The sequence below is a fragment of the Lutzomyia longipalpis genome, chromosome 3, assembly GCF_024334085.1.
Source record: "Lutzomyia longipalpis isolate SR_M1_2022 chromosome 3, ASM2433408v1".
NCBI lineage: Eukaryota > Metazoa > Arthropoda > Insecta > Diptera > Psychodidae > Lutzomyia > Lutzomyia longipalpis.
Genome location: NC_074709.1, coordinates 19,874,347 through 19,886,728, shown reverse-complemented (window position 1 = coordinate 19,886,728; position 12,382 = coordinate 19,874,347). Strand labels below are relative to the sequence as shown.

The following is a 12,382-nucleotide window of genomic DNA, read 5'->3' as shown; positions in this document are numbered from 1 at the left end:
ATTATTTTCTTAATAAAAACTCACAGCCACTGAAGATGATGCGATGAGCATCGAAAGCTCTGGACCTATTGCCTTTTAATGTCTTGGATTAATTGAGCAAAGTTTAACGACGCTTCCGGGTGAACGCAAGTTCAAAAATTTCAAAAATTTATAAAAATACGTCGGAAATCAAACAATTCAATGATTCATATTTAAAAATTTCATTAAAGTAAAATTTCAGTAACAGAGGAAAATAATCTTTTTTACTTCAAGGATTCTGTACAATTTTCAATCTATATTCAAAGTATCAAGAGCGGAATAATAATTTTCAGAATTGTCAAATTTCAATGTAATACAAGCAATAAATTTCAATCTTTGTATTTAAAATTTCAATGTTTAGTTTATTAATTTCATTGATTTTCATATTAAAATTTCAATGAAGTAAAATTTCAGCAACAGAAGAAAGGAATCTGTACAATAAACTTCAGTCTATGTATTCAAAGTTTCAATATCGAAACAATTCTTTTCACTTATTAAAATACGAAATTTCTTTCTAAAAATTCAAAATTTCTCTCTAAAAATTCAAAATTTCAAACATTCACAAAAATTAAATTTCAGTTGCAAAATTCGACTTACCGGTACTGTAAACTCCGAACTAACGAACGCACTCTGCTCCACGAGAATTGGTCTACAGCATAGATGACGTGGTGTGGTTGAGGAGAGGCACAACATCAAATCACTAATTGCATGTTGAGCATGCGAAATGTAATGAAAAGCCTCTGAGACATGATCAAAGACACGCTGAGCTGTGTTCCGTTCATCCTGAAAGGCATCAAATGCGAATGAAACAAACACCAAAAGAACAAACTGTGTTGAGTGGAACGAACCTCTGTCTCGTAGGTCGGATCATTCTGAAGGATGTCGTAGTATTGCTGAACAAAAGGCTCCAGACGCGCTTGAACGTCACGCATTTGCTGCACAACCGTCGCCAAGACTTGCGTACGTGTTGTCTGCTGCCGCGGACGTTGCCCCGGGGCAGCAGCTGCACCCTCTGCACCAGCTGTAGGACTGCTCTGAGATGAGGGCGATTCAGTGGTGCTGCTTGACTGTGGTCTGGTTGTTGCTGCAGCTGCATCTCCTGTTGCTGCTGCATCTTCTCCGGATGCTGCTTCGGGAACCTGCACTGACGGCACTGCTTCAGCTGGTCTCTCGCCACTACCCGGCTGTGCACCGGGTTGCATTACACGAATATTGGGTACACCATTCTGACGCAATGCCGCCGTGACAGCCCCCTGAAAGGCGTGCATGAGGTTCTGCATCTGCACCTGCGGAATGTCCATCTCACCCACCGCTGAAATGCCCACCTCGAAGACAGTTGACTCCAAGGATTGTTGCGCCAAATCCTCCATAGCGGCGTTATTGAGCCCCTGCGGACGAGAACGCTGCTGGTTTACTCACAGCCACGCTCTTAATGCAAACTACTCACCCCCTCGGGATTCTCCAGGAAGCGCGCAATATTATTGGCGCACTCCAACATGTGACGAGCCACTGTAATGCGATTCATGCACAGCGTGGAAGATGGGTTGAGTGACGGAGCCGGAGCTTGAGGGGCCTAAAGAAGGATTAATAAGTTTTCATTTCAAGTCTTTATCCTCTGGTTTCAATGAGGAATCAGACAGACTATCTCATGAGGAAGGAATAACCAATGTTCCGGAAACTTTTTAAAAGATATTATTTGAATTTGGCGCGCACTCGAAGCGGGATAATCATGGTGGTGAATTCGAGTGGCGAAAAGAAGGAATGTGGGGAAAAAGGACAGATTTGGCAGCAGAAATGACAAATCGGATATGGAAGGCAAAGTGTACAGATGCAAAAGTGTTTGCTTCGTAAAATAAAGTAATTTATCAGTGAAAATAAAGGAATTTTCGCGAACAATCAAAATAAGAGTAAAGTTTTAACAAAGAATTATTAATTTTCTGACAAGATTAAAGAAGAAGTAAGTTGGAGGAAACGTAAACTTTAAGCTAGAAGTTTGAGTAATGTCAAATCAAATCAGGAACTAAAAGACTTCAGACGTAAAAAACGTAACAAACTTAATTTTAGCAACCGGAATGGAGCAAGAAAATGTACAATAATGAAGCAATTAAAGGTAGTTTGGTTTAGGATGACAACTAAATGTCACAGAATAGAAGCTAAGAATGTAAAGAACATACTTTTTTTTAAAACACTATTCAACAAAATTCAATCAGACCAACATTTTAACTCCCTTAATTTAAAAGCTGGAATAAGACTGATTTTTCAGATAGATATTCAAGATTTATCAAGAACAATTTTCTTTTAAAATCAAACGTATTCGTATAATGATGAACATAATAATTTACTGGCCTGTTTATCTACTAGTGACCTTTCATTTATAGTAGGTAAATTTGCGATTCGCCAGCAAAATCGTTGAAACCCAATAAGATATTGAGCCTAAATCTATCTACCTGATTTATTAGATATTCCAAGTATTTTGGTAACCTAGGCTAAGATAAACCAATATTTTATGCAACAGTTTCATGTATTAGAACAACCAAAACGTCGCTAAAAGCTCCGAGACGCTTATTTTAAAGACTGCCTCCGAAGAACAAGAATTCTACTACATACATATCTTCTTGACTCCGGGTTCTTCGTCGAATAAGGTCAATAAGGGTACCATTAACCCTATACACAAGGCATATTACACGACATACAATGCCGTTGCTACCAGAATTTATGGATTGCCCAAAATTCACAAAAAGGAGATCCCACTAAGACCGATTGTTTTTTTTGTGGGCAGTCCGACATATGGTTCTGCCAAGTTGGTGTCGGAGATCCTCTCCCCATTTTTGTCAGTGATCGAGCTAAACATGAGAAATTTTCTGGACCTTGTACAATTCTTGAACGGCAGACAACTTCCTAACGAATACCCGACGAAGAACCCGGTGTCAAGAAGTTAAAACTTTATGTCGGAGAAAAAAAAAGAGTTCAGAGCTCTAAAATAAGAATAATTATCTTATCTGACAATTCCATTTTTCTTTCTTAATTTTTCCAATTAGAAAATTCGAGGACTTTCATTGTGATCTTTCCAATTGGACCAGGTATTTTTTAAGCAATATACATAACATGTTTTCTACCTAAGTGTCTGATAGTAAATCTAATTATAAGAAATCATTAAGAAAACGAGGAAATGTAGACCGTTTTCTAGAGCGATCTAATTTGAGCTACATTTCATAGCTTGATGTCAAGAAGTTTGACTTTCTGATTAAGTTTTGATGTGATATGATCATTACTTTCTTTCTAATAGGAATAACTTGATTAACACACCTTGTTACGAAAGTTAATAAAAATATTAATTTGAATTTTGCGCGCATTTAATGTGGGATAGGAAAGGTGGTGAATATGAATGGTGAAAAAGTAAATGTGGGGAAAATGTAAAATTTGGTGGTAAATTTTACATTGAAGTGCAATTTTGAGGGAATAAAAAAGACTTAACATACCCCATTGCTGGCATTCATGGGGATAGCCATTGCCCCCAGAACCATTCCATCTATTGCCCTGATGAGTGGACTCCGTGCATTGAGATTCCGCACCCTCCAACGATTCTGTGGCGGAGTCTCAGTTGTGCTCGTAGTTGGAACAGTAGTGGGTGGAGCACGTTGAACCAGGTGGACGACTTTCCCATTAACATCTACTCCCCCGGAAGAACAAATTAATGTAAACTTCCTCCAAAACACTTCCTACCATATGCAAGAGAAACTCACCATATTCCCGCAGGAACTTCTCATCTTTGAGTAGACGCCCACAGTATATGATCCTCTGGAGGTCTGCTTCGACATTCACCTTCTCGGCAATGTGTTCCTTGAACTGACGCACTGTAATCTGTGGGAAATTGCATTTACTTGCATCACTTACGTGTCCGGGAAGGTGGTTGTCACTGAAGCAGTAGCTGCCCAACCCACTTACCTCGTCATCAACTGAAAATTGATGATTCTGGGAGTCCAGAGTCTTCACTGTTACATTTATCATCTTGCCACTAAGATGGGACACTGCAAAATCCTGCAAATCAAGAGGAGGACATCAACACAACCTCACTTCCTTTCCGCAAGGGATTTTCTCTTCCAGAACATTCCACAAAATTTCTTCCTTCAATGTAGTTTTCGCGCAAAAGAAAGTTTTTTTCAGTGCTAGAGATGATTTGGGAACTCACCTATTAAACACTTTCACAATTTTCCAATAGATTTTCCGAGAAAACTCGCGAATTTTGAAGAAAAGTCTGACAAAAATTATTCCAAAATTGTTTTTACATGAAACATTTCATGCACACACCCAGCTGGACCTGCAACGTTGATTGGTAGTGAAAAAGTACTGATACGTTAGGTCTTTGTCAGTAATCTTTAAATTTTATTTTTCTCTTACAGGGACCATAAGGAAAACCTGGAAAACCTCTCAAGGCAGCTACAGAAAATGAAATAAAATTGAAGGATTGAGGCAGAAGGTGACGTGAAAAAATAAGAAAAAAAAATTAAGAATTTAAAAATATTTCATAAAATAAAGTTATAAAAAAGTTTAATAATAAAAAATGATTCATAATAATAATAAAAAAATATTTCTAGGCCCTTAAGCTTAGTTTAAAAAAAATAATAAAGCAAAATTCTGTAAAAAAATGTAATTTATGTTGCACTTTGTGGGACAACGTAATGCACTAATATTAGGCATTTGAAGGGTTTCCGTGGCGGTTAGTAAATTCAAAATGTCCAATGTAACGGCAACTTTACGTGAATTTTCTTCCCCCTCTATTTTTGAGACTTTTCTCATCCCTCTGGAAAGCATTTTCCACATCCCTTTCCCTCTTCCTTATTCCTTGCTAAGGCAAGGAAGATTACTTACAGGGGTAGGGGTGGCACACGCCTCAGCCGTAAATTTCCTTTTGGTCAGTCGACACAAGCGCGTGATGCTTTCGTGGCAAAATGAATAAAATTCATAAAATTATACGTCCCATGCAAAAAAGGGGTGCTAAACTGCGAACTAAAGACACCTGAAGGAGTGAATTTTCCAACTCAGCGGATACAGGTGGTGAAATTTAATTGAATTTACAAATTATAATTTAAATGGTGCGTCCTTGGGGCGACAAGAGCAAAGGCGGGGATGCAAATAAGGGGTTTCAAAGGCGTTTGGTCACAAACCAAGGAGGGATTTCTTGGGAATTCCTGACACGGCATTTAAATGAGCTCACTGTGGCACTCTCTCCCCCGCATTGAATGTTCTTCTAACACGCATCCCACTGGAGAGAAGTTATAAAATGGGGAGGCATTTCATTAAATTTTTCCACAGAGTGCCATAAATGTGATAATTGTTTTGAATTATAGCGAAGATTTTTGTCATTCATTTCTCTACGTATTTTTGTAAATTTCCCCAAAGTGTTGCTGAAATTTAGCTAATTTTCAGGAAAATTTAGAAGTAGAGAAAAAGTTTTTTATTCTCTGATCGATTGAGCCGTCCGCCATTTTATCCAAATTAAATTAAAGTCATACTCTGCTAACTTCATTCAAATACTTTGAAGAATGACCGCCATCTTTGATGCTTTGAAAATCCACATTTGAGCCATTTTGAGTAAAATAACTATGAAAAAGCCAATTTGAGAAAAATGTGCAGTCATGCTGAGAATTTATCGACTGTACAGCAGTCTTTTCGCACAACCACTAAAATGATCACATTTCCCCACAGGAAAAGCCAGCAGAAAGCTCCGCTGGACTGCGAAAATGAGGCTTTAAATGGCAAATTGTGCAATGAACAACTTGAGCTACTTTTCCCGCACTAAATTTTCCTTCCACATACTCCCCTTTTCATCCACCCCCATACATATATGCGGGTGGGAAGCATATTAGAATCCTCCGGAAATACACAATACACTATGAGTTTACTGATGCCATTTCCACGGGATTCTGTCTCACCACCATAAAAATCCCAGTCACGTAGAAATGAGTTATTGTTGACTTTCATGATTATGGGGCGCTGCCAGGGGACGCCATTGGCTTCCCATATTCGGCTCAAGGGGTGGTGATGGTGGAAATATGGAGTGAATATTATTATGTTGAGAAGAGGTTATAACATATGTTAGCAATGCTATGGCGAGACAATGATGATTGTGCAAAGAGCCCAACATTATTCCTCACGACCTCTTCGCAGGGATTCACCCTGTAAATCCCATTGAGAGGATACTTTTCTCGTTTCATCACTCCTGTGCGCGCGTGATGAATCAATGGCAATTTGTGCCTAATTTGCGCCAGTATTTTCAATACCATACGCTGATGGATAAATCTCATAAAAACAGGACCAATGGTATTCCACTGGAGATTTTTGGAATGTTGAGTACAATTTCCGATCTCTTTTGTAATTGAGCATAAATGAGGATTCAAGCCCAAGCATTAATGGAAATGATTTTTTCCGAAAAAGCTCTTCTAATGGACTAAAAATTGATTAAGATGAATATTAGACGTTTACGATCTCACCGAATTCTCCTTCTTAATTTTCACTCGCGTCGTTTTATTTTAAATTTTTAACGGCTTCCATCATTAAGTCATTAAGATTTTTAAGCTACTATTACGATTTTCACAAAAGTCGAACCGAAATTTCAAATTCTGTACGTCCATTCACGATTCAACTGCTTTTGAAATGCAACTAAAAATCAAAATTAAAAATAAAATAATTCTCGTAAATCACGACGTCGATGGCGTCATAAATGCGAATTAATTTTTATTACCCCCTGGGTGAAATTTCGGGAAGGGAGTTTGTAAAGGAGTTTATTCAGGCCAGTATGAAAGATGATCCTCTGTCGCAGAACAATTTTAACCCATTCCATCTTGTAGAGGATCAAAAAACATTGAAGAATCGCGAGAGAAACTCCCCAAAATCCACTGGGATCACATCGAAAAGTGCAAATAAAAATTGCCAAAAAATTCAAATATTGCGACGCCATTTGACGTTTTTTTCCCTATAAAAAATGTTTCAAAACTTTTTTGTAGACTTGTCGCTCATTTTCCGTGGAGTTTTTTTTTCGTTTCTGGAGTGATTTCTACGTCTGAATCAGGTTATCCACTGTGAAATGAAGCTGAGGGAGGTTGATAGAACCAGCCCCTTGCAAATCAAAACAAATCTTTTTACATTTCTTGGGCCTCTTTGGCAGTGAGAATTTAAGCAAATCTTACCGAGTTGAATCCCATTCAGCGCAATATACCTGATTCAGATGTAGAAATCAATATAGTAGTCAGTATCCGGAAACATTCGACGGAGTCATCAAGCAAATCATGACCAGCACGGAAGACATTTCTGACATTCCTCCTGAAAGTCTCCTTCTGAGATTGGAACACTGAGCAAGTCCACAAAATCTTCATCACCGTCTTCCCATACATCTTCCCCAAGAGCAATGACTTCCTGGAGCTGACAAAAGTGATTCTCAACTCTCATTTTGCCTCTCAGAGTTCTTTTCTGCAGAATGTCCATGAGGTTTTGCTAGAGAAATTGGGACTTCCGGAAGCGAAACATTTGCTCCGACGCATTGAAATTGAATCAATGGGCAGTGAACAGAGATTCTATGCCCTCCTCCTTGTTGCATCCACTCTCGAGGAGGCTGAAACACCACAAGTAAGTCTCCAATTCCTGGACATAATCTCCAAATCCCTCCACACCATGGAGATTATCAAGAAAGACATCCGGAAGTCTCATGAAATTATTCACAGCAACAAACTCCCAATGAATTTGTTTTCTCAGTGCTTTGAGAGTATCATTAGATGTACAGACTTCCAAGGAACAGAAGATTTCACAGATTCAGATGTAGAAATCACTCCAGAAACGAAATAATAAACATTTATTATGACTAGAAAAAAACTCCACGGAAAATGAGCGACAAGTCTACAAAAAAGTTTTGAAACATTTTTTATAGTGATAAAAACGTCAAATGGCGTCGCAATATTTGAATTTTTTGGCAATTTTTATTTGCACTTTTCGATGTGATCCCAGTGGATTTTGGGGAGTTTCTCTCGCGATTCTTCAATGTTTTTTGATCCTCTACAAGATGGAATGGGTTAAAATTGTTCTGCGACAGAGGATCATCTTTCATACTGGCCTGAATAAACTCCTTTATTGAAGGAAAAGCGTGTGGTTTTGCTTGTTGGAACAAATTCCGAATATGGCAAATGTGAATAAATTACGCATATTTCACTCTTATCAGTGAGTCCATTTCCTGGGGATTTAATCCACTAGAGACAGTCCTATTTTCGCCTTTTCCCCTCCCCCTAACATTGCTGTGTGAGATTCCCGCTGACACGAGGGGTGAAAGTTCGCACAAAGGTGGGGGAGTTCATGACTTTGATTTTCATTGAATTAATTTAACACTTTGAGGATCATTTGAATGCATTTCGTGTTAATTTTTTTTTGCTCTTTTTTTTAAACATTTTTTTTCTTAGTTTTATATACTTTGTCAGTCAATTCAAGATTTTCACAAAAAGGTCAAGAACATGTCAGAAATCTATTTAATGAGGTGTTTTTAGATGTCTTATAATTTTAATCCTTGGGGGACAAAAAATACTAACCTCAAACTTTGACCATAATTGTCTATCAAAAAGAAAGCGTAATTCCAAGTTTTCTTTTGACGAATTTGAAGTAAATGAATTTACATAAGTTAGAGAGATTTTATTTTGTGGCGATTTCAAAACGTCAAAATGGCAATAATTACCAATTTTGTCCTTCAAGTATTTAATACATTGGAAATGGAGTAAAGAACGACTTAACGTTTTTTTTCTACAAACGTTTTCTAATTTTTCAATTTTATTATTAAACTTAGCATTTAAAATTTTAGTGTTGCTTTTCTAACGTTTAACAATTTTTTTTCTAACGTTCTAATGCAAGTCCGAACTCCCTGAACTTTTAGGGGTGCTTAGACAGCTAAAACGCCCCCTGGCTACGTCTCTGACAATGGTCTGAAACATCTTAAAAACTAGGCCTCATGAAAAACTCCATATAATTTTTTTTAATTGAATAAATTGCGAACCTTAAAGGATTAACGCTGTTATTTCACATAAAAGACAAAAAGTTATTTTTTTTTAATTTTATGATGCTACAATTTAACGAGTTTTCACATGTGGTAAAGAGTTGGCAATAAAATATGGTGGAGTTTTAATATATTTATTTGATTTGTGAAATGTTTTGCAATAAAATACAGAGGCTCTCGACATCTCGCCCAATTATGCAGAAAAGGGGTTGTAGGGTTGTTTCGGCTTTTTGCATTTTATTTCCAAATATTTACAATTACCAGCAATTTCGGTGGAAATTGCATTTCTTTTTTTTTATTGTGGAAAATGTTAATTTTCCATGCACATTTCGGGCAAAAATGAAACATCACAATAACAATACTTCAAGCTGCAAATGACATGAAGATGGTATTTATTTGCAACATATACTATGTATGTATGTAATGTATGTTGTGTGTCCCTTTAACCATTTTACTCAATGCTGTAAGTTTTTTAATTTGATATTGCACAACCAATTGATTCAAAATGTATGTAAATTGTTCGTTAAATCCACCCTCTCGGGACCTTTTTGCATATTATACATATAATTCTTCTTTTTTTTTTTCAACATCCCCACAAACGTTCATCACAGAGCATTTGGCCGTGCATTGGAAAAGCTCATAACTATTTGAAAGCGTCGTGCTGCTCAAATATTCCGAGAGTGGTTGAATAAAATTTTATTGCGATATTTATTAGAGTTGACAGTATTTTCCAATATGTATTCCCCAATTTTTGCATAATAATACCAAAAGAGGGATGGGAGAGAAGGCGCCCTGGCGTGAGGGAGTGGCGCGTTATTGTTACGGTCGATGTGTGCAATATCAATATAACCGCAAGTGGTGCATCAACCAAAAAGCTCGTGTGAGCTTTTCCACGGTGTGGCACATCTAAAGCACCCAGACTCTATGCAATATTCTCATGTGAATTGTGCAACACTGAATTGTGAATTAATGGTAAATGAGCCGCCAACTCCACCCCGCGTGTGCATTTTACTCTGCAACATTGTTTCACAATAAATATGCTCACAACTTTACGAGAGGACCAAGTCAAGGGCTCTCATCTCGGCCCAATCTCTCGCATCAAAATATAAATTTGTATACCCTAAAATTTAAGGGATTCTCTCTCTCTCTCTTTATTCTGCAGGAAGAGCTTTAGTATGTATTTTTATGTTTTCTAAAGCTTTTTTTGTAAAGTAGAAAGAATTTTTTTTTAACTGTTAACAGAAACTTTGAAAGATTATTTTTTTTAGTAAACAAGTTAAAAGTTAAAGTTTTATTGGATTTTTACAGACTTTAATATCAGAAAAACAATAGGTAAGAATTTTATTTAACCTAGATATGTTAAGCTTTTGAAATGCAAATTGTAATATCAAAAATGGGTGGAAAAGTCAGTTCTAGGTCATAGTTCGTTCTAAAACTCTTCCTTTAATCGAATCCATTTAACTTTAATGTTAAATAAACATTTAAAAAAAACTTTTTATGCTGCTTTTAGGCACTCAAAATCAAGATTAATTTAAATTCAATTCTTTTCATTTATAAATTGATTTAAAAAAATTGAAAATCACCTTAATTCACCCCAAAAAGACAAGAAAAAATAATTCAAAGAAGTATCATTTGTGAATAAATTTATTACCACCCCCACTTGACGGTATTTATAATTCTGACAAATTGGCAATATCCACAATAGGGTACTTTCTCGCGATTTCCCACTGCAAATTTCCCACAATACCCCATGAGATGTAATTTCCGCACATGATGAAATATTTGTGCTAAAAGAGCTTTAGCGGGGGTTTTCTGGAAGGGGGTGGCATAGGGTGGAAAAATGCAACATTTCATTCCACATCCGCTAAACCGAGCACATCATATGTCATCTGGGGGTTTTGTGATGCTATACTCGGAGAATTTCCACGGGTGAAGGTATTTTTCTACACTTTCATCTCCGTTCTCACCTGGCGAAACAGTGTGTCACCTAATCTGATGCATCTCTTTGCACATCGTTGCATTAATAAGGGGGGATGTTTGATGCTTTTCGAGCCATAAAGGGGTTGCACACGGGAGCAACCCCCGGGGCAACGATGTGGAGGAGGTTGTCTGTACGGAATCTGCCCGTGAAAATCAAGAGAAAAAAAAACATTACAGCATTCCCATCCTCTCTCCTTTACCCATTCCGCCATTCTCGTGCTAGATTACGGTGCTCCAGAGCTTTGGAAAATTTAGCCATTCGACTCCTGCTGTGTGCGAGCAAATGAAGAGGAGGTACAGAGGCTGCATGGAAAAAAAGAGTCCCACAGCACCAGAAAGAGTGTGGATTAAACAGCAAAATGCAACTCCATTGGAGGAAGTGATATATGAGCTTTTCCTCTTCTGTGTCACTCCTTTCTGGACACCTCGTCCATGCGGCCAGAGCTACATACAATTCTATCCCTTGGGAGATGCCACCCCATTTTCAGAACCCCGGCGTGAGATCTCGGTGGTGAAAATACCAACCAAATGGCATCAGCCGTGCCTTTGGTTTTTCCACTGACTCCCGATGACATTATATGACTTTTCCCAAGCTCCCATACACACCCCACCCCTCTATATCCAATGCCCAATCATCCCCAAACCCTCCTTCAATGGTGCTTGTCGATTTTATGGGGGCGCAAATAGCGAAAATGTCGTTAGATTTTATGGCTTCTCCATTGACTTTTTGTCACACAACTCACCCGAATCCGGCAGACTCACGTGCACTTCTGTGATGAGAATAATTTTATTTCTATCATTATTCAATTATAACACATAAAATGTCCCCTAATATCGAATACTTTAAGACGTTTAAGTAATCCTTCATTTCTCTTGAGATAACACCTTTAGTTAAATCCATTTGCCTTAAGATTTTACTCTTTAATTTGCCCTTTAATTTGTTAATTAGTAAATTAGGGAAATTCTCGTTACAATTTTTAAGTTTTTAAAGGAGTCTATTTAATTGTTACATATATAATTTTATTATGAATATTTACTTTCAAAAAAATATAATTTTTAATTTTCCAACAGAAAGTTAATTACTTCCTTCCTAAAATCCATTTTAACGATTTTCCAATAAACGAAATAATAATCTCTATCGTGAAAATGAAATCTCTGATCCAATCCACCCCATAAAATGTATATTGGTCAATTGTTCTATGTAGTACTGCAGCATAGAATATTGTGACAGTTATTATTATTATTTTCTATGCACGTCGCACCATAAATAATTTCTCAGATCTTTTTCATTTTGCCTCCGTGTTGGGGGTGAGAGGGGTCACTGATTCTCTCTGTGTGAATTTCCACATCACACCA

At 37.3% G+C, this 12,382-nt stretch overlaps 1 protein-coding gene across 1 annotated transcript in view; it reads right to left on the bottom strand.

The window, feature by feature from the left end:
• The window catches only part of LOC129792517 (large proline-rich protein bag6-B), a gene marked incomplete in the record, with an annotated part of 13,908 nt that extends 9,573 nt beyond the window's left edge, over window positions 1–4,335 (bottom strand). Inside the window, 7 exon segments of the mRNA XM_055831616.1 lie at window positions 616–801; window positions 867–1,421; window positions 1,466–1,591; window positions 3,498–3,688; window positions 3,762–3,879; window positions 3,964–4,056; window positions 4,208–4,335. Of these exon segments, the coding sequence (XP_055687591.1) occupies window positions 616–801; window positions 867–1,421; window positions 1,466–1,591; window positions 3,498–3,688; window positions 3,762–3,879; window positions 3,964–4,026 (1,239 nt within the window).
• Window positions 4,336–12,382: the final 8,047 nt, after the last annotated feature.